The sequence below is a fragment of the Terrapene carolina genome, unplaced genomic scaffold, assembly GCF_002925995.2.
Source record: "Terrapene carolina triunguis isolate 2854851 unplaced genomic scaffold, T_m_triunguis-2.0 Scaffold228, whole genome shotgun sequence".
NCBI classification, from domain to species: domain Eukaryota; kingdom Metazoa; phylum Chordata; order Testudines; family Emydidae; genus Terrapene; species Terrapene triunguis.
The window spans coordinates 3,440,869-3,464,175 of NW_020664579.1; the positions used below are offsets into that span (position 1 = coordinate 3,440,869).

Here is a 23,307-nt window from a genome sequence, read left to right on the forward strand (position 1 = left end):
GATCTCAGTCTCTGTTATCTGAGAACACAACAAGAAGGCAACTTCTCTTAAATCTAAAAGGCACAGGAGATTTCCTGGATGTCAAGCCAGATTTTTAAATTCCTTTAAAAAATAATCAAGGAGGTAGTTATTCCCCTAATCTGCGTTTTGGGGGTCTGGTCTAGATAGACAGCCACAGCAAACTTCCGGGGAGGAATTCTACATGTGCAGCCTGTAACTCCCGGTAGCGACTGCGCTCTCCCTTCAAATATGTCCTGGACTCATTTACCCGATTCTTGTCAGTCTACAGTATACATTGCAAGTGTGCAGTTAGTTCCTCAATAGTAATTTAACAGGGAACATGCACAGGTCTCACTGATGCAGTTTGCACACTGCAGTTGCTGCAGAGGTCTTGATCTGAGATGCTGCAGTTTTTATATGTGGCAATCGGGAACCATTAGGAAAGGGATAATAGACAAAATATCACAATGCTACAGTATAAATCCACTGTACTCCCACATTTTGAATACATCATGCAGTCCTGGTCACTCCATCTTAAAAAAGATATATTAGAATGGGGGAAAAGTACAGGACAGGCAACAAAAATGATTAGGGGATGGAAGGGTGTCCACATGAGGGGAGATTAAAAAGACTAGGACTATTCAGTTTAGAAAAGTGATGACTGGGAGGGATGTGACAGAGATGTATAAATCAAAAATGGTGGAGAAATTGCATTATTTGTCCCTTCACATAACACAAGAACCAGGGCTCACCCAATGAAATTAACAGGCAGCAGGTTTAAAGCGAACATAAGGAAATGTTTCATCACACAATGTAGCCAACCTGTGGAACTCCTTGCGAGGGGATGTTGTGAAGGTCAAAATTATAACTGGGTTCAAAACAGAACTAGATACACTTCTGGAGGATAGGTCCATCAATGGCTATTAGCCAGGATGGGCAGGGATGCAACCTATGCTCTGGTGTCCAGAAGCTGGGACTGGATGACAGGGGATGGGCTCACTGGATAAATTTCCCTGTTCCGTTCATTCCCTCCAGGGCATCTTGCATTGGCCACTCCCAGAAGACAGGAGAGTGGGCTAGACGGACTATTGATTTCACACACTATTCCATGCTTATGTTCTAACTTTAAGCCAGCAGTTTTGACACCCCGAAGAGGATAGTGAATTGTAGCAAAAAGGGTTCCAAGCCAATTTCAGAGAAAATTCAGTGCCTGCCTTTCAAACAGATAAGCCCCAGAGCCTGCAACCTTGAGCGGGGCATGTTATAGATGTGGGCTGCGGTTGGCCACAGTTCACTTGAGATGCCCTCACACTCCTCCATGCACAGGGAGCTAAACGGGGGCAGCCGAAATGCCTCTGCTCTTATCTGCAGGGACTCACCTCTCAGGAGTGGCTTGATTGACGGATCCCCTTCTGGCTGACACCATGTGCAGGACCTCAGACGCCTGCCTGCCCTCTGCCCCAAACACTGTAGAAAAGGCAGGAGCATTTTCGCCAAGTCTAAAGACTTAAGCCAGAGAAACTCCTGTAAACGTACTTTATTACCAAATTCACCGCCATGCCGGTCAATTTCACGTCCTTAGGATTTGAAAACTGGTCAATTTCCTATTTTCAGACGTGTACACCTGAAATAATTTCAGGGTGTTGTAACTGTGGGGGTCCTGACCCAAAAAGGGTTTTGGGGGGTCCCAAAGCTGTTGTGTGTGTGGGGGAGGGGTGCAGTTTGCAGGATTGCCACCCTCACTTCTGTGCTGCCTTCAGAGCTGGGCTCCAAAGCAGGGAGCAGGTGCCCTGAGCACCAGAAGAAGCTGCGGGGGGCTGAAGCCTCAAGCCCAGGTGGCCCGAGCCCTGGCAGATGCCATGGGGTGCTGAAGCCCCGAGCCCAGACACTGACAGAAGCCACAGGGGTGGAAGCTCTAAGCCCAGCTCCAGGGCTGCTGCCACCCTCACTTCTGCGCTGCCTCTGGAGGTGGCTCCGATTTCCCCCATCGAGAGTGGCCGTGCGGGGGAAGGACAAGTCCTGTCCCTCCCCAGCCCAGCCTGGACTAGCAGTGAGGAGCCGGCTGGGACACTCCCAGCAGCATGGGGAGATCGGATTTCATGGGCAAGTGCTTATTTCACGGTCCACATCTTTTACATGGCCATGACGTGGTAGGGCCGTAGTCATGCAAGTAGATAGATCGAGGTTTGTACAGCGCCCAGCACAATGGGGTCCTGGTCCATGGCAGCAACTCCTAAGTGCTACGATAACGCAAAGGAATAAATGCGACCGAGACTTGGAATTTCTTCTGCAACCTTCCTCTGCGTCTCTACCACATTTTAGGGGCTTCGCAAGGATACAGGAGAATGAAGGAAAACATTGCATCGCTGATTTTTGTTGGTCTGACATTTTGATTGCGTTTGTAAGATCAGTTCCATCCCGCACCCTGTTTAAACAGTGGTTAAACCTGCCCCGTAGGAACATTTAATGTTCTGAGTTACATCAAGGCCACTACGGCCACGTGAAAACGGCACTTTTCATGGTGAACATGTCAGTATAATCCGTAGCAGCCTGGAAAGCCATCACCACATTTTAATAGCTACCTCCTTGATTCTGGCATTGTGCTCTGCGGGAGCAGAATCCTGCACTCACATGGGGCCCCGCTGACTTCAACAGGACACTGCACTGCATCTATGTTGCTAGCTACCTAACTGTACCTGGAAATCAAGTAGATTGGGGCGTAAGTGCTAACAGCATTTGCACCAGCAGTTAATTATAAAACAAACAGCAAAATACAAAACTATACTTGCAAAAATGGAGGCCAGTTAGAGAAGACCTTTTTCATAAGTCTTTCTCCACTTTTGGACCATTGTGAAAGAAATATTCCTCTTCATGACAACCCAGATTTACTTCAGCTTTGAAGGACTTTCTAGTATGTAAAATTGCACACACTTCCTGGGTTAGTGTGAAATTTACACTTCGTCCTGTACAAGCAGAGAATCTTTGGGACAGATTTTAATCTCAGTTACATTATATTTAACTGCTGTAAATTCATTGCCATAAAAAGAAGTTACTCCTGATTTTACACTTGTTTTGACTGAGATTGGAATCTGGCCTTTTGTGCCTCCAGAACAGTTAGCGTCTAGAAACTCAGTGAAGTCCAATACAGAGAACAAACAAAAGATCAAAGTTAATTGGGAAAAAAAAACCCCTATTCATTTAATAGCATCTTTGAGTTTTAATTCATCCATGATAAAGGCGGTAACACTCAGCCAATGCAGATCAAGGTCAGATTTTGGCCCTCAATAGGCAGCACTCCTTGGGAGCAATGAGTTGCCTGTGCCACTCTAAATATATGGAGATATACCTATCTCATAGAGCTGGAAGGTCATCAAGTCCAGCCCCCTGCCTTCACTACCAGGACCAAGTATTGATTTTGCCCCAGATCCCTAAGTGGCCCCCTCAAGGATTGAACTCACAACCCTGGGTTTAGCAGGCCAATGCTCAAACCACTGAGCTATCCCTCCCCTCTGCTTTGCCGCTCAGAAGCAGGCCAACCCCACTTAGAACACTCACGCCGCAAACCACAGCCCCTTTCCCTGAGAAAAACGACACTTTTTTCTCCCTCAGGTCTGCAGTTTATTTGGACTCACACTGTGTAAGTGACATGTTGCTTAAGAAAGCCATGTACCAGCACCAGCCAAAGCAGCATCATGATGGCCAATATTTGCATAGCATTGAAAAGTAAATGTTACAGGGATTAAAAGGCAAACAGTACAGTGTGGAATGTAGAGGCGGCCAAAACAGCCGTTCCATTGATGTAAATCTGGAGTAATCCCACAGCAGGAAATGGCTATGTCTGGATGGGCAAAGAGGCTGCATTTTTCAGTTGTGTTAGCTTGACACAGTTGCAAAGGCCCATTGAGATGAAGGCTAACAGGTCTGAAGCAATGTTAATGAGCCGTGTTGCAGCGTAGGCTTTTCTCAGGCTACAGCACGGCCAGCTAATGCAGGTTCATACATGTTAGCCTGCATCACAGTGGGGTTTTCAATCATGTTACGCAAACACAATAAAAAAAAAAAACCAAACCCTCCCTTTTTATCTGTCAGGACAAGGCCAGTGGAGTTACTCCAGATTTAGAGTGGTGACATAAAGAGACTCTGGCCCAGAGTCAAATGCACAGTTGGAATAAAACAATATTAAAAGCCAAGCTCTACTTGGTTACACTGACTGAAATCCAGAGTAACTCTCCTGACTTCAATGGAGTTCCTCCCTGGTGCAAATGAAATCAGAATCAGGCTCAAGGTTTGTAAAAGGGTCCAAGGGAAAATGCTTCTTTAGGCCCTGATTCTGCCACCCTTACTCCAGTATCTCTTGGTGATGCCACCACCCTATCTGAGTAAGTGTGCCAGGATCTGGTCCTCGGCCTTTACACTGGTGTACACGGGCGTCGTGTGTCCCAACATTAGCTGTCCTCCATTTCAAATGTATAGCCAATTTTAAAAAATACATTTAAATAGCTAAATTGTACTAATCAATTTGGTTTTCCTTGTACAAATGGCAACTCCTTCCCTCAATGCATGCGAACAGCTACATTTGTTTAAAGTATTTTGCTAACAGGTATGCCACCTACAAAGCTCCTCACGTGTGACATTTTGAACACTGAATGGGTCAATGTAAATACCAGAATTGTGGCCTGAAACTCAAAGTTAAGCTACACGGCCAAGGCTACTAAAAAGAATTCTTGTGTAGCTCTGTAACAACAAAATACCTCCCCGGCAATAGTTAACTACTGGCTAGGGAACAAAAGGAACTATTTCGTTCCATTCTCTTGCACTGACACATGGGCACAATCCTTTAATTAGAGCAGGCATTTTAAGAGGAAGCAAAATTCATTTTAGCTGCAAAAGGAAATCAATGAAAAGGTTACACACATCTATATGGTACATGCTCAGACTCACAGAAGGCAACTGCATCGGCACAAAAGAAAACCGGGATGATAAAAAAATGCAACTGAATTAAATTTTTGCAAGGCTGGGAAGAGGGCAGTGGATGGATTAGTGATCTGTAGGCATTTTCTATTATAACACAGTCCTGTTCTTTTCTCACACTAGCAACTGGTGACTGACTTCAGTGAAATGATACCAGTGTAAGCGAGAGTAGATTCAAGTCCACTGTGCTAAAGTATAGATCTTGCTGGCAGGGGGTGGGGTGGGGTGGGGTGGGGGCGGGCTAACTACTGATTACTGGAGCACAGGCAGAGCCTAACTACAGTAGACTTGGGAAAAGCCTAGCCCACAGCACTGTTATGTACAACAGTTAATAGCATGCTTCATCCCCACCTATGGCAGGGCGGGAATACATTGTCTCGTCAACAAGAGCTGTGTTTAAAGAGTCTGAGGTTTCAGTACTGATAGAGACAGAGTGCTACACATGGGACGAACTACATTTTGATGTCTGGCTAGCATTTACAGGCTTCATATTCAACATGTCAACGTCTAACTCATTCCAAAGTCCAAGACACTGCTAAGTTAACTTGAACGTTTCTTCTTTTTTCTCTGCATTCCGTCGACATACTCAGCTGCCTCTTTTTTCTGCTTTTTGTGTTTTTTCTTATATGGTTTCTTTTGCTTTCTCTCGGAGTCGTCTTCACCAAGATTTTCCCCGTCAGATGTTCCAGGGTAAATTTCTCCGCTCCCTGGGAAAACACAAGAATTTCCATCACAACTGACATCTTCACCTTTGCGTTGACCTTTAGCTTTCTTTTTCTTTTTCCCTGGTTGGTATTCAGTGTTTGCTATCTCCAGTTCTTCTTCCCACAAGCCATCTGTTCTGGAGCGTTTCATCTTTGGTTCTTCATAACCGTCCACGTTCTCTGCCTCAGCATTTTTCCGGCTTTTCTTTTTCTTTTTGGATTTGGTTTTCAGTCCTTGTGAAGACTCTAAGTCTTCAGCTGCGGTTGTGCCAGGATCAGCTAACTCACTCTCTGGTTCTTTCTGGAATTGCTTCAGTTTTGCCATGCGCTTGGCAAAATACTCTTGCACCGTCATGGTGCTGGTCACTGTATTACTATGGTCCACTGGGTTGGGCATCCCCTGGTCTTCTTTTCTGTCCTCTTCCGGAGAATCCGCACAGGTGTTGTCCTCCTGGGGGAAATAATTTAAAGGTGATCAGGAAAAAGATTTTCAGCATACGGATTTAAAGGGGTTTTTTTTGCATTTCAACATCTAAAGAGAGAAAACAAGAAAAGTATCTAGGATCAGACACTAGACCCTACTCTGAAAGTCATGGCAGAAATCCCATGGATTTCAGTGGGAACAGGATTTAGCAATTAGTGCAGTGTGAAGGGGAGAGGGAACCAACCAACCAACCCACCCTCTTAAATTGGCAAGGGAAAGGAGAGAACATACTACATTTTTTTTGTGAACATTGCCAATATTTTGGTATCACACAAGGGGGGTATACTGAGGAATAAGGAGATAAAATTAAGGCAAGGAACATTTAGACTTAAGGGGGCCTAATTCTTTATTGTTTTGCACCATATGCAGTCATCTATGCAAATGCAAAGCATGTTTAAAATGCTCCCAAATCAGAATACTGTATTACACCCACTTTGCACAGGTACAAATGTCTCCACAAGATGCAAAGTGGTGAGGAAAAATACAGTGAGCTCTATTAATCTGTGGCATAGTCTCCCAAGGGAAGAGGTGGAAACCTCATCCCCGGAAGATACTTAAAGCACTAGAACATATGTTGTAGGGAACACTCCAGCACTGGCAGGAGGAGATTGAGGTAACAAATCTCATCTAACACCTGTGATCATTTGAAAAGTTCTTTCATAACTGTTTCGTATCATTTCACCCTAGGTGTTCCCATTTGACCATAGTACCACACTACTTAATATAGTTCATGAAGGTTGCCTGACGCTTCTCATTATAAGACCGTTTTCTGTTTTTTTCTAACTTTGCCAGGCTAACGGTTTGGGCTGACATTTTCCATGCCATGTGTCCGCCTCAGGCTGAACATTTTGGGAAGATTTCAGCAAAAATGGCTCACTGTTTCTGAGAACGAGGCTAGGGGGAAAATAATACATTTTTCAATAATGCACAAGCAACCTTAATTCTGGCATTTCTTAACTTTTGAGTGCTTGACTTTGCAACCTTAATGTTCCCTTAATATAATATATATTACACACACAGCAAAACTATCAGAAAGAACTAACTCCATTATAGGCCAGATTTAGCAAGGCTTTCACACCAAGAACCACCGCTGAACTCAACAGCGGTTCTGCACATGCACAGTTTGAGAAGAGATCCTGTATCTAGACAATATATATAAAATAAGAAGCAAATAACCAGAGTTGAGTAATGGACATACGGGATTAAGAAAAGGATTAACTTTTTAATAAAGCGATAGAAATAAACTGGGTTGAAAATACAAAGCATGTTAAGGTGTCCATTATTTACAAACAAACAAGGAAGAAATCTTGGAGTCCTTGTGAATAATTCTCTGAAAACATCCACTCAATGTGCAGTGGCAGTCAAAAAAGCTAGCCAAACACTGGGAATTATTAGGAAAGAGATAGATAATAAGACAGTAAATATCATAATGCCACTATATAAATCTACGGTATACGTACACCTTGAATACTTCATGCAGTTATGGTCATCCCATCTCAAAAAAGATATATTATAATTGGAAAAGGTACAGGGAAGGACAACAAAAATAATTAAGGGTATAGAACAGCTTCCATTTGAGGCGAGATTAAAAAGACTGGGACTTTTCAGCTTGGATACGACTAAGGGGGGATATAATAGAGATCTATAAAATGACGACTGGTGAGGACAAAGTGAATAAGGAAGTGTTATTTACTCCTTCACATAACATGAGAACCAGGGGCCACCTAAATTAATAGGCAGCTGGTTTAAAATAAACTAAAGTATTTCTTCACACAACACACAGTCAACCCGTGGAACTCATTGCCAGGTGATGTTGTGAAGGCCAAAAGTATAATGGGGTTCAAAAAAGAATTGGATAAGTTCATGGAGGATCAGTCCATCTATGGCTATTAGCCAAGATGGTCATGGATGCAACCCCATGCTCTGGGTGTCCATAACCTCTGACAGCCAGAAGCTGTGAGTGGACAGTAGGGGGTGGATCACTCGACGATTGTCTGTTCTGTTCATTCCCTCTGGGGCACCTGGCATTGGCCATTGTCGGAAGACGGGATACTGGGCTAGCTGGACCCTTGGTCTGACCTATTATGGCCGTTCTCATCTTGTACCACCACAAAGTGGGTGTAAAATGCAATCAAATCAGAATGGTAGCTAGCATTTTATAGCCACATCGATTTAAACTGCTGCACAGGGTGAAGGGCAGCAGTGAATGGGGAGAATATAAAACCACTGATCTCAAATATTGTAGTTATTGTTTGGTGCCATACATGAGTAGTCTCAGTCCTCTTTAGGGTACGATATTTAACTGGCTAGCTGAAGTGGGGTTTTCTAAGTTTTTAAGTGAGGATTTCCAGGTACAGGTCTTTACTCATGTCAGTAATCTTTACTCGTGTGAGCAAGAATTTGCAGGTTTGTGTCATCAGCGATGCATCAAGAGTGGCTACTTCCTCATATCTGCTCTCAAGAGAGTTATTCTAGTGGAACGAAAATAACGTTACACTTGAGATTCCAGTAATGTTTGCGTGGGAACTTAAAAAAATTAGGTACTTTTCCCTCTAGGAATACACCTTGTTTAAAAAGGGGAATTTAAGCACAGTTAATGCAACTGTAGGACTCTGTTACTAAGAAATGTTATTTAAAGCTGAATTCCTGCTCCTCCCTGCCCCGTCCCCCCACAATTTTTCTACATTTGATGGGGGAAGATGCAGGAAAAGTTTGACAAGGCAGAATCCACAGAATAAATTGTTAGATTGTTAGCACAGCCCAGTCTTTGTAACAAGGTATCTTCCAATTTGAGTCCTACCAAGCAACATTGGTGCAGATCAAAAATAGCTGCCCTGGTAAGGCAAATTTAAATGGGTCACTTTCTTTTCTTTTTCCATCTACCTGCAAGATGATTTGGACACCTTGCTCTACAAAATGACAAATGGTCTCCCAGTTTTCTCAGCAATGGACACAAGCCAAACCTGGCCCTTGCTGATATACAAAATGTCCTCAGGGACAGAGCGCCAATAACCCTGGGGCAAATCAGGAAAGGGTTTGTTAATTCCCTTGGCAAGTTCCGATTCTGACAATTTAATTACTGTAATTGAATGTGAATATTAACTGAACCTTATACATTTATTTTTAAAAATATGGCACAGAAACTTGTTCTTTGGCTAAGCCGATAACTTCAGAAGGCATTTGTGATCCCAGAAAACAAGCACACTCCACAGAAATTCCTGTATTGATAAGAATTTTAATAACCATGGGCCACTGAACAGAAAACTAGCAGGGCATGGAGACAGGGAAGGAGGTGCCAACCCTAAAAAAACCCCCTTCAGTTTAGGGAAAGCTTATGTAAAACCGTAAATCATCTGGAAGGGCTGTTAAGTGCCAGAAATGTTCCTCCTCCCCTTCTATGTTGTACCTGATTAAGAAACCATGGAAACATCCTAGAACTATACACATGGCTTCTGTCCAACCTCTAGAAAGGTGAGATGCAGAAATACTTGATTTTTTGCACCCTACGAAACATGCTTTGAAGCGCTAAGCATTTACTGATATTCAAATTTTACTTTTTTTTTAAAAACACAAAGCTGATTTCAGTAATAGGTTAGCAGAATAACAACCTTACAGCATGAAATCCTGGATCCTCTGAAGTCAGTGGCAAAAGGCCAATTGACTTCAGTGGGGTCAGGTTTTCCCCCATGTTACCTTATACTTATCTAGAACCTTTCAGCCCAAAGTGAGTTACCAACTATGTATAGGAAATATTTCACCCACCACTGAAATGCAGCCACCTTTGGTAGGGAAAGGGACAGTTGTTAAAAGACACACAGAAACTTGACAACAGCAGAGGAGAGTAAGAGCTGAGTTAGTAGCACAGAAGTCCAGACAGAAAAACTGGGTCCCACGTGTTTCTAGGAGGGAAAGCGAGGTAGTAACTAATCAATCATCTACAAAATAACTGGTGGTTACTATGTAAGCAACAGTGGATCTTGTGTTAGTTCAAATAGGTTCATGAACTCTGAACAAGAGAGAAGGCTGTTCTTAATGCCTCAAGGACAAGATCGGGAGTCAGAAGATCCAGATTCTAGTTCAGCCTCTGCCACTGACTCACTATGACACCTCGGTCAAGTTCCTTTACCTCTCCATGTCTCAGCTTCCCTGTTATGTGACTTAACAGGAGTTGTCACTTACATGACTACCAGAATGGCATGGAATAAAAAGTACAGTGGCACTGAGGATGGCATAGTAGAATAAGGTTGAACATATTTTTAATTAGGACTGTCGATTAATTGCAGTTAACTCAAAAAAATTAATTGTGATTAAAAAAAATTAATCGTGTTTAATCTCAGTTTTAATCACACTGTTTAAACAATAGAATACCAACTGATATTTATTAAATATTTTTGGATGTTCTTCTACATTATCAAATATATTGATTTCAATTACAACACAGAATACAAAGTGTACAATGCTCACTTTATTTTATTTTTATTACAAATATTTGCACTGTAAAAATGATAAAGAAAAGAAATAGTATTTTTCAATTCACCTCATACAAGTACTGATCTCTATCGTGAAAATGCAACTTACAAATGTAGATTTTTTTTTGGTTACATAACTGCACTCAAACACAAAACAATGTAAAATTTTAGGGCCTACGAGTCCACTCAGTCCTACTTCTTGTTCAGCCAGTCGCTAAAAGCAACAAGTTTGTTTACATTTACGGAAGATAAATGTTGCCCGCTTCTTATTTACGTCACCTAAAAGTGAGAAGAAGTGTTCGCATGGCACTTATGTAGCTGGCATTGGAAGGTATTTACATGCCAGATGTGCTAAACATTTGTATGCCCCTTCATGCTTCGGCCACCATTCCAGAGGACATGCTTCCATGCTGATGACGCTCATTAAAAAAATAATGCATTAATTAATTTTGTGACTGAACTCTTTGGGGGAGAATTGTATGTCTTCTGCTCTGTTTTACCTGCATTCTGCAATATATTTTGTGTTAAGGTAGTCTCGGATGATGACCCAGCACGTTCTTCTTTCAAAGAACATTTTCACTGCAGATTTGACAAAACGCAAAGAAGGTACCAATGTGAGATTTCTAAAGATAGCTACAGCACCCGATCCAAGGTTTAAGAATCTGAACTACCTTCCAAAATCTGATAGGAACGAGGTGTGGAGAATGCTTTCAGACATCTTAAAAGAGCAGCACTGATGTGGAAACTACAGAACCCGAACCACCAAAAAAGAAAATTGACCTTCTGCTGGTGGCATCTGACTCAGATGATGAAAATGAACATGCGTCGGTCCGCACTTGTTGGGATCAAAAAATATTTAAATAAATGATATTCTATTATTAACAGCGGGATTAATTTTTTAAGCATGCTATTAATTGCGATTAATATTTTTGATTGTTTGAGAGCCCTATTTTTAATAGATGCTCTCCTAAATAACAGAAGTTGGGATTAGTGCAGAAATTACTGAGTATATCTATGGTCTGTGTTACAGGACGTCAGATTACATGATCATAAGGGTCCCTTCTGGCCTTAAAAACCTATGCATCCTACCTCCTGACTCTTTGCTCTGTCAGAGTGGAGAGGCGATTTCCTTATTGAGGAACCGTACCAATGAGATTTAGAGAATCTGGTGTCATGACTGCTACTTTAGGTCCTCATTGCAGAGATGAGTTTGTACCACTCCCTTGGAAGTGGTACAAGGGAGATGTACAAGAAAAAGCTCATGGTCCAATGCTGATGTAAAGAGGCACAGCAAATAAACAGATGTGCATGGCACTTTATAGACATTAAAGATAACAAGGGTCGCTGCTCTGAGAAGCTTGTAGGATCAGGGGTATAGGCTGTAAACACTTGAGCAAGGCATGTGCATAACTGTTTGCAGGATTGGGACCAAACAGACAACACAGCAAGTAATGGTTGTAGTGGGGTTTTTAGTTTAAGCACCATATTTTTAAAAACTGTTCCCATAGTTCTGTAGCCCACTCTCCCATGTTTAACACTATTTAATGTTAGACAGTAACTGGGTTATGCTAACACCTTTGGCCCATATATTCCATCCACATTAATACAACAGACCCTATTATCCAGAAGAAAGATCTCAAACATTCAGTCTTTTCTTTCCCTAATATCTTGTTCCTTTTCTGCTATTCATTGTTCTCCTTCATTTCCTCTTGGACCCTCATGTTACATTACAAGGATGTAATGGCATATGTACATTAATCCTAAACTGTAGAACCCACTTATAAGTAAACTTCAAGTGTGAAAATTCCATTTATTGTGAAGCAGAATTAGAATCCTGAATGGTGGCAGCATGTTTGAAAAGGACTTTAATTCTGGTTACTGCAACCAGTATAGCGTTACTATTTCCCCCTCTCCTATAGGCAGATTCTACTGCGCTAGACACCTTGGAAAATACGTTATCCACCAGTTAGATGCTAAACGCTGCATTCCATAGGCATCATCTCCTTTTCCCGCCCCTCTGTTCTGACTAAGCAGACAAAGACAGGGGTTTGGGAGTAATCTGTAGAAGGAGGAATCTGTGACTTCCAGCCTTGATGCAGCTGTTTCCTGCAAGGAGTGAAGAGGAACCAGTTTTGCTACTACTGCTTCAGCTCTGCAAATGGAGAGGGTGAAAAGAGGTGCTGCCACTACTTTTACGGTATAAAAGGTGAGGGATCTTTTCCAGATAGGTCTTTGCCTATTATAGTGAATCCCTGCTTATAAAGCAGTTTTTGGACAAGAAAACAAAAGAGCACTTCACTATAAAAGTCCTACTGTATAAATCCAAAATTACTTTGCTTTTAAGTAACCGTCAAAATATGGATTCCAAGACATTATTTAGACACTTCTGCACATTTATCGTATATATGCCGTTGTATTTATTAAGTCTTTTTTTCCTCTTGAATTCAGAAATGAGGCACTTCAGTTAAAATGGTGTTAAACATCCCAGGTTGCTTTATAAACTTTCTGCCAAGAGCTTGTGCCAAAGATCTCGGCAAATAGACAATTTCAGCTTTTATTTCTCTTTAAATTCAAATGTGGTTTCAGTTAAAAACAGGAAGATGTCATCTTACTCAACAGATGTGAACCCTATGTATCCAGAATTCTATTTTCCTATTTTAGAAACAATACATTTTTATTGCTGATCACTCGTCAGTCCTAAAGAGCATACACAGCTCCTAGAGCCTGAGCCGGATTCTAATCTGGCTCATGCATCATAACAGACTTGTAAGTAAACTCCAAGTGCAGAGCCAAATTTTGCCTTCAGTTACACCTGTTCAACCCCACTGAACACAGATGTAACTCATGGCAGAATTTGAAGATTACAGAGTTGCATAGGTGCACCAGATAAAAATTTGGCCAGAAAGATTTTCATTACTGGTGATCTAACAGCCACAAAGGACGTGCTTTACTTTCAGATCCCAGGCTGGGCCAACAGCACTGGCAGTCAGGACAAAGATTTTTCTAATATTTGCTTAGCCAACGTGATAGGGTGTCACAAAAAATTCTTATAGAACCTCATGCTGCGGTTCTTAAGAGTAGAACCGCACGTATCGTAGTGTAAACAAACAGAAGCAGCAGGCAAATCGCGGCCTAGCAGGGCAGGATATGTAAACCCAAAGGTGAACACAGCGGGAGGAGATAACATGCAACATAACATGATGGGGAAGATGTTTGGGGGATAAGGAGAGGGAAAAAGAGGGTAAATTGATGCACTGCATACAGTAATAACCAAGCTGTGAAAAGGAAAGCAAGACACCTAGACATTCTGGGTGACATCCCAATCCACTCTACCTACACAGCTGAGGTCACAAAATTCCTCTTCCTATTCATTTCCTTGTAAATTTCAACTGTGTGTTAGATTTACTAAACAGGGCTAAGGAAGATATTTCCCTTTGGAGTCCTCTATTCGTACAATACAGAAATCCAAACAGTGACCTCATCTTCCCTCTTCCAAGGGACTTATTTAGAAGTCCTAATCAGTGTGTTCTCGCCTTGCATAATAATAGAGGAAATATGGTCTGGTAATCAGAGCACAGGCCTGGGAGGGCCAGGTCTCCCATACGCCATTCCTAGCTCTGCTATCGACTCACAGTGCAGTCTTGAACAAGAAGTCACTTACTCTATCTGTGCTTCAGGCTATCCAGCTGTTAAACGGGTCTAATAATCCTTAACTGACTCACAAGGGAGTTGTAAGTTTTTCATGAATTAAATGTTTGCAAAGTGCTTTGAGATCCTCCAAGGGAAGAAGTAGAAAGTATTATGGAAATATCAAGACCGTACCTTTATGCAGCCTTAAGTTGGCAAGGTTAAGTGTTCCAAAGATACCCCGGTTAAGGATGAGCATGCAGCCTTAGGTTAGTCAAGTCCCTTTGTACATATACAGTATGATAATCTTCAATAACATGACCACATACTATTTTTCAAATACAATTACAACCCTACATACACACAGATCACCTCAGCTTAATCTTGACATCCTTGTGCACTTACACTCATTTCAATGCTATAATAGTCCAGTATAGCCTTCCAGACAGGGCTAGACAGCCCTGAATTCTTTATTACTCGTATTGCAGTAGCATGCAGAGACCCCAATCAGGATGAAAGACCTCATTGTTACACGTGCTGTACAAAGGCATAGAAAGACATGGCCCCTGCCTTGAAGAGCATACAATCATCTTCTTATACATGCCAAGCACGCATTTTCACTATGTTGTAATATTTCACCTGTAGAGTTTTCTCCCAGTCTGTGTCCTTATCATATAAATGATTTACAGGAACTGTTTAATTGGCACATATAGTACTGCAGGTTCATTCACATTTGTGTTGCAGATAAACCGGAGGATATATTATTTGGGAAATATGTGACCATACAATTAAAGATTACCATACTACAGTGGCAGAATTATAAGGCAGCCTCAGCTTTTTAATTTCCTGATGTTTAAGTTTGCAATAATATAGCTTTATTCCCCCATGGAATTAAAGATGGTAAAGATGCACTGAGAACAGACCCTTCTTCTAGGGGCAATTGTGTTATCAGCATGTGATTCTGCAGGAACTGTTCAGCTGCACTTGGAATGTGTGTTTTAGACATAACTGTTAATCCTTTTAGTCAGTCTCTAGTACACCAAACCCTCTTCAATTGTTGGTTGAAGAGAAGGATTGCGGTCTGCTCCCCACTGTCAGATATGGCACCAGTTACACGGACTGGATGGGACAAATGGCAGTGCACTTGGTAGCCAAAGCACAAGCAAGGATATCAGAGGATGGGGGCGTGGGGAGATTCTGTTGAGATAAGCAGTTGGGAGGAATGATGCCGTAATGCACTTGAAAATACCCAAAAGACGGAAAAGATTTCTGGCCAAGATTATCAGAGGAAGCCGTGTCAACAGCAGGGCTTGGTTTCTAAAGGATGAGGAAAACACATGTATTTTGAAATCTGAAAATAATATGGACCTATGGGAACCTTTACTTGTACCTCTCTGGTCACGTAAAATCAGGAATTAAAGTTCCTCGGAGGATTATAAAAACTGTATTGCCCGATTCTCTAGGGGCTTTTCCTTAAAAAGTCTTTCAATGAAAGGAAAATACACAGTTGAAATTACTCCATAAGGGGGTAATTAGCTTCAGAGATGATCCATATAACCAGAATCAAGTCAGAGCTCTTGCACTGGGGATACAGATATTTCCTGTTTTTCAGTGAGTGGTAGCAGAGGAGCTGTTAAGAAAGTCTTTGTCACCTTTTAGTCACATATCTGCTTAACAAGCCATCATCGCTAACTAGTTCCTCTCCTTTGCACGGTGCCAAGAAGGCTATCCTCGTGGTTACAGTACAGGACTGCCAATCAGGAGACCAGCAAGGTGCTCAGACAGGGCAAGCAACAGAAACACAACGTACTCCCCACCCAGGAGAGCTTGTAGTCTAGGAGGTACAGAAAGACAAGATGTGTTGGAAGTGCAGGGAACTGAGCGTATATGCAGAATAAAATCATACGCATTCTTACCTTTTGGGGGGGCAGTTGGGGGCCTCATGGACAAAGTGGGTCTTCATAAAGGGTTTGAGTGCAGAAAGGATTCCAGGCCCAGCTCTGACAAAGACATGCTGTGTGGCCGTGGGAAATTCACTTGTGAGGTGTAATTCATTTTGTACGTGATCTTCTTGTTCTTGCTTTCAAGGACTTAGATCACACATCCCCTGCCTACATTTCTGACCAGGTCTCCTGGTGACCATCCCAAGCACTCTGCCAGAGAGATCAGCTGGGACACCTCTTGCCTTCTTTCATAAATGTTTCCATGCCTTCTGCAAGCTTCCCCTTATACTTGGGGCACCCTTCCAAAATGACAACCAAATCATGGGCCTCACAAGATTCCGATCCCTCCAAAAGACGCACTTCCACACCAGCACCTACAAAACGTGACCGTTTTAAACTTAAACAAACAAAAACAACCCCCCACCCCCTCACTAAATTGTACGTAGGCCCAGTTGAACATCCACTTAACCAGTGTCCTTCCTTACCCCATCCCTTGTGTACGTTATACCCTCACTTGTCATATCCATCCCTTGGATTGTAAGCTCTCTGGGGGATGGATCTGTTTTCTCTGAAGCAATCAGCACACATATGGGCACTATAAATTAACAAATAAACAACAGATGTGGGACAGAAATGCACAGTATTATCACATCATCTTTTCTGCAGAGACCCCATACTGCTTAGTGTGGAATAACTCTACCTGGCCAGAACCTCTGTGCACAAGGATCTAGGTCCTGATGATCACTTGGCATTAGCGAATGGCTGCCAGACTAATTGCTGCTGGCCCTGAAAGGACTCCAAACCTCCCTCTCTGAGAGGAGGGAAAAAGCCCTTCCCAGCGCTCAGACCGTAGAATATCTGCTCCCAGTTCTTCAGCCTTTTAGGGATAAAGTGAAGCCACCTCAGTGGTTCCTTGGCTGCTCCTGAGCATGGCTCCCACTCCCTCTAGTGCTGCCTCTCTTCATGGTATTGAAAGGAGAGAGATTGGGAGTCATGACCCAAAGCAGCTGTATGGGGTTTCCACCTAATCCCAGCCAGGCTGAGAAAGCTGAGTCTAGACCCTGCCTGGGGGGAAAGTGAGGCGTGAAACTGGGAACTGAGGAGGTAGAGAGAAGGGTGCAGAGAGTGGAGGAAGGGAGAGGATGTGTGCCCAGGGTGAGCCTGCCTAGGGTGAGGGGGGGGGAAGGAAGGCAGTCTGTTCAGAGATTACACTAGGAGGAAGATTGTTTCGGGGGACTGGGTGTTTCAGAGCAAGTGGGACAGTGGGGGATGGAATGGAACACACACTGCAGTACTGATCACAGATCTGGTGACAGTAGTTCTGGCCTTGAAATAACAGCTTCTAGTGCTCTCTAGTGACAGCCCGAACCAGGGTCAATGTCAGAATTTTCCCAGCCACCAACTGCATGGCCAACTTGCCAAGAGGCGGTTGCAGCTACTGACATTAGCAGCGAGGGGGGTGGGATGGTCTTTGGAGATCACAGCTCCTAATGAGCCATGCTCCAGTTTGATCTGAGCAGCCTTCCCACTCTGAGCAAAACGGAGCTTGGCATGCTGAGACCTATAGTTTCCATGGGTCATTCCCCAGTAGTAAAGATGATGGGATTCATGGATAAGGGTTGACATCTGTCCCACTGGCAGAACACTGGCCTATAAAACATAGACACTGATGATTGCGTACCCTTCAGTCCTATAGGGATAAGGACTGTTATATTAGCCTGTATATATTTGTTCCCTTGGTCTGTTTCACTTCCCGTCAAAAAACACATAGCATCATACAGACTATCTGTCAAAGACTGGGCTTTTTCGTTTTGGTCATTAAGACTTCGGATATCAGTGACACACTGGAACAGATATCCTGAATAAGGGGAGGAGTTCTGATCTCTGTGTAGATTAATTCAAGACCTGTCCTTTATTAGAGTGTAATGTATTCCTTTCCCTCACCACTGCTGAAAACCTGTCTCTCTCCTTGCTTCTCTCTCACCTAGATTACTGTACCCTTCTCCTTTCTAGCCTCAACTCTTACTTCCTCCTACTTCAATCTATGCAACAGCCTCACCCACCATTTGGCAGATCACACCGTTAGTCCCTTCACCAGCTCACTGTACCTTTCAGCATCAAATACCTGTATTCTTCCCCTGCCTGTTTCTATCTACCGCCACCCTTGTGTCCAATGCTCATAGATTTTAAAGACAGAAGAGACAATTACAATCATTTAAGTCTGATCTCCCACATAGCACAGGCCATAGAATTTCATCCTCCTATTTGCAGACTTCACAATGGAAGAGGGTAGCCTTCCTCTTCCAGAACGCCAAGTGTCCTCACTTTCTGCCTCCAATACCCACCGCAAAATTCATTTCTAGGGGCTCACTTTTGACAGCTGACAACTGCTCCACTACACTCTGCTTCACTTCCTCATGCCTTATTCTCAAAACTTCAATGCTTCACACAAGTTTCGGTTAGCACCTTCTTCACAGTTACCCCGGTCCTCACTTCCCTCTGGTACTGTGATTCCCAGAGTTCACCTAATTCAAAATGATCAACTCTTTGCGTTTTTTTAAAGGCTGTAAAGCGCCAGGCATATGGCATTGCATTCATATTTAGTAACAGTGACCAGAAGAGGAGGGGGAAATACCAATGCCTCTAAATCCAAATAGATTTATTGATCTACCGGGATTTTATTACTATAATTTATATAGTGCACTAAAATGCACATGAACACAGCTGGCCAATGTGCCTCACCAAGAGTGTAATCCCTGCCTCACAAGCTAAAGCCATGAGTGGGTACAGAACAATACAAGTTATTATTATACACAGAAGTGCCATGTAAGCACACCAGTAGGGGTGATCCAGTGTCTCTTGGTTAGGTCCTTAAACTGTTTCAGGAATAAGCAGCAGCATGAGGGAAGATGCGAAGATTTGAAGGGAGACGTCAGGAGTGAGGGCATGATGAAACAGGAGGAAAACTCAATATCTCATCTGTCAAATGCTTTATCGTCTGTGGTTAAGAAATGATGTAACTAGATGCTGTCAAGAATAGATGGAGCTTTGTTTTCAAGCTAGAGCAAAAACACAGGAGCCAGGATATGTCATGGTGCTAACTTTCCAATGAGAGACGGAGTAATTTACTTGACTCCGTCAAGTTCAGTGTAGCCAGCTAGTTCACTGAGAAGCAGGATCTCACTTAAGAGCAGATGCTAGTTAGAAACATTTTTTATTATATGTTGAGACATTGGCAGGATGCTTAGCGTTGTGGAGAACTCACAGAAGCAGTGTTGTCAACTCTCATGATTTTATCACGAGTCTCATAATTATTGTTTTCCTTAAAGTCCCAGCTCCTGGAGTCAAGTGGATATGTGATTTCATCCTTCATTCTTAAAGAAAAAGTAAGTTTCTAGCCCTTGTGACTGTGGAGAAAGCTTCAAAATGTGGCCCCATGTGTGCTAAAGGCTCAAAAAGCAGAAGACAGATAAAAATCTATTATTTTTACATAATCTCATTATTTTAAAGCCAATCTCATGATTTTAGTGAGCCTGACTCATGATTTTTTTTAACATTTGGGGTTGACAATACTGCAAAAGGAAACTGCCCCTGCCCTGAGGAGCTTACCAGTCTAAATGTTAAAGGTTTTTATTAGGGCTGTTGATTAATCGCAGTTAACTCACGCGATTAACTCAAAAAAATAAATTGTGATTAATCGCAGTTTTAATCACGTTGTTAAACAACAGAATACCAATTGAAATCTACTAAATATTTTTGGATGTTTTCTACATTTTCAAATATATAGATTTCGATTACACCACAGAATAGAAAGTGTACACTGCTCACTTTATATTATTTTTTATTACAAATATTTGCACTATAAAAATGATCAACAGAACAGTAATTTTCAATTCACCTCATACAAGTACTGTAGTGCAAGCTCTTTATCTTGAAAGTGCATCTTACAAACGTATGTATTTTTTGTTACATAACTGCTCTCAAAAACAAAACAATGCAAAACTTTAAAGCCTACAAGTCCACTCAGTCCTACTTCTCGTTCAGCCAAACGCTAAGACAAACAAGTTTGTTTACATTTACGGGAGATAATGCTTCTTGTTTACAATGTCACCGGAAAGTGAGAACAGGTGTTCTCATGGCACTGTTGTAGCCGTCGTCGCAAGGTATTTACATGCCAGATATGCTAAAGCTTCATATGTCCCTTCAAGCTTCAACCACCATTCCAGAGGACATGAGTCCATGCTGATGATGGGTTCTGCTAGATAACAATCCAAAGCAGTACAGACTGACGAATGTTCATTTTCATCATCTGACTCAGATGCCACTAGCAGAAGGTTGATTTTCTTTTTTGGTGGTTTGGGTACTATAGTTTCTGCTTCAGAGTGTTGCTCTTTTAAGACTTCTGAAAGACACTTCATCCCTCTCAGATTTTGGAAGGCAGTTCAGATTCTTAAACGTTGGGGTAAGTGCTTTAGAAATCTCACATTGGTACCTTCTTTGCATATTGTCAAATCTGCAGCGAAAGTGTTCTTAAAACGAACAACAGGTGCTGAGTCATCATCCAAGACTACTATTACATGAAATATATGGCAGAATGTGGGTAAAATAGAGCTGGAGACATAATTCTTTCCCAAGGAGTTCAGTCACAAATTTAATTAATACACTTTTTTTTTTAAAACGAGCATCATCAGCATGGATGCATGTCCTCTGGAATGATGGTCGAAGCATGAAGGGGCATACGAATGGTTAGCATATCTGGCACGTAAATACCTTGCGACACCAGCTACAACAGTGCCATGCAAACGCCTGTTCTCACTTTCAGGTGACATTGTAAACAAGAAGCAGGCAGCAGTATCTCCTGCAAATGTAAACAAACTTGTTTGTCTGAGCGATTGGCTGAACAAGAAATAGGCCTGTGTGGACTTGTAGGCTCTAAAGTTTTACACTGTTTTATTTTTGAATGCAGTTTTTTTTGTACATAATTCTAAATGTGTAAGTTCAACTTTCATGATAAAGAGATTGCACTACAGTACTTGTATGAAGTGAATAAAAAATAAAATAAATAGTATTTTTCAACAGTGTGAATATTTGTAATAAAAATAAATATAAAGTGATCACTGTACACTTTGTATTGTGTTGTAATTGAAATCAATATATTTGAAAATGTAGAAAACATCCAAAAATATTTAAATAAATAGTAGTCTATTAACAGTGTGATTAATCGTGCAACTAATTTTTTAAATCACTTGACTACCCTAGTTTTTACCATAGATTCCAAGGCCAGAATGGAACACTGTAATCATCTACTTTGACCTCCTGTCTAACACCAGGCCATAGAACTTCCCTCAAAATAATTCCTAGAGCAGGTCTTTCAGAAAAACATCCAATCTATCAGGGATAGAGAATCCACCACAACCCTTGGTAAATTGTTCTAATGGTTACTTACCCTCACTATGAAAATGTACACCTTCTTTCCAGTCCGAATTTGTCTAGCTTCAACTTCCAGTCATTGGATCCTCATATACCTTTCTCTGCTACGCTGAAGAGCCCATTATCAAGTATCTGTTCCCCACATAGACACTTACAGCCTGTCATCAAGTCACCCCTTAACTTAATCTATTTAGCTTAGCAAAGAGAAAGTTCTTTCATTCTCTCACTATAAGACATGTTTTCTAATTCTTTAATCATTCTTGAGGCTCTTCCCTGAACCCTCTCCAATTTATCAATATCCTTCCAGGTCTAGATTAAATAGCCAGACTACCACCTAAAGCTATTTTTACTTTCATTTTACCATCCTGTCAGTCAATTTTCCTACCCTCCCTCCTCCTTTATAGTAGAAGCTCTTCTGTGCCATCCCTGCCCCACCCAGTCAGCAACGACAGTGTAAATCTCCTGAGTTGTGCTTTGCCCACACACCTGACAATGCATTTAGATTTAGATCGCTGCAGTGATTCAGCAGTGCCAGCTCATTTTTATTTCCTCCCTCAATTACCCCATACTTAATGCCACAAGAAAAGCTGCAGGGTGGGGCTCCTGACCTTTCCAAGAAATCATTTTGCATGGAGCTTAAGGTCCTGGATACTTTGAAAGCCAAACTGCACCTCTGACTTTAAAATATATTGCTCTATGCAATGTAAGCGCTCACACCAAGAAACGTGAGCTTCTTCAAGCTGACACACCTTGGCCAAGTCATATCTCCTCTCTGCATCTCAGAATTTCTTATCTGCAAAACGATAATGGGGATGGTAACCCACTTTTTTAAAAGCCCTTTTGGAAATGTACAGAAAATAATATTAGAATTAGAACTGCAAGATTTCAGAACATGATCAAGTGCTGTATGGACTAGGGCAAGGGTGGTCAGGTCTAATGGTTAGAGTCCAGAGCCAGGGGTCAGAGTCTGGTGCCAAGCCAAAGGTCAGAGCTGGAGACAGTCAGGAGTCAGAGCTGGAGTCAGTGTCTGGGGTAGGGCGTAGGAGCAGGGACATGAAGTGAGGCAGGAAAGCAAGAACCAGGAACAAACGGGGGCCTGGGATAAGGAGAAACAGGTTGGGAAGCAGGAACAGGCAGGAAGGCAGGGCTCAGGAGTCAGTCAAGTAGGCAGGGTCTGTAGCAGCAGCCAGCCAAGGATTTACCTAGTTGCTTGGACAACTTCCTGAGTTTCTTTCTGGCTTAAGTAGTGTGTCCCAGCCAATCAGGGAAGCTGAACTCCTCCCTCCAGTCAGGAGTTTTGTGGGCGGGGCCCTTTGTGAGCTAGAGCTTTGCTAGCCCCCTTCTCCAGTGGTTCGGGTGAGCTGCCTGGTGACCTGAGGGCCTGGGTTTAAGGCCCGTCATCCCTCACAGGTAGTTCACCTGGCCCTGAAATAACACACGTCTTTGCAATCTAAAATGGGATCCACAGTATTAACAGGATTCCTATTAGGGCCCTTAATCCACATGGACACAGATTCAAAACCAACATTTCTGTAGTGTAGATAAAAGGAGTCCGAATTTAACAGCTGGCAAAATTAGTCACACCGTCCGTGCTGACTAGTAATGTAGATTTGTATCACCATTGTGCTGGCTTCCCAGGGATATTCCATCTCTTCCCTGCGAACACGGTCTTTGTTAAA

At 42.3% G+C, this 23,307-nt stretch overlaps 1 protein-coding gene across 2 annotated transcripts in view; it reads right to left on the reverse strand.

Annotated features, from left to right (window-relative positions):
* Window positions 1–3,606: 3,606 nt before the first annotated feature.
* Window positions 3,607–23,307, reverse strand: part of PINX1 (PIN2 (TERF1) interacting telomerase inhibitor 1) — a 76,220-nt gene continuing 56,519 nt past the window's right edge. For both annotated transcript variants that reach the window (XM_024208268.1, XM_024208269.1), the window contains exon 7: window positions 3,607–6,126. In XM_024208268.1, coding sequence (XP_024064036.1) covers window positions 5,512–6,126 — 615 coding nt within the window. In that variant the 3' untranslated portion in view covers window positions 3,607–5,511. The remainder of the gene's footprint in view (window positions 6,127–23,307) is intronic.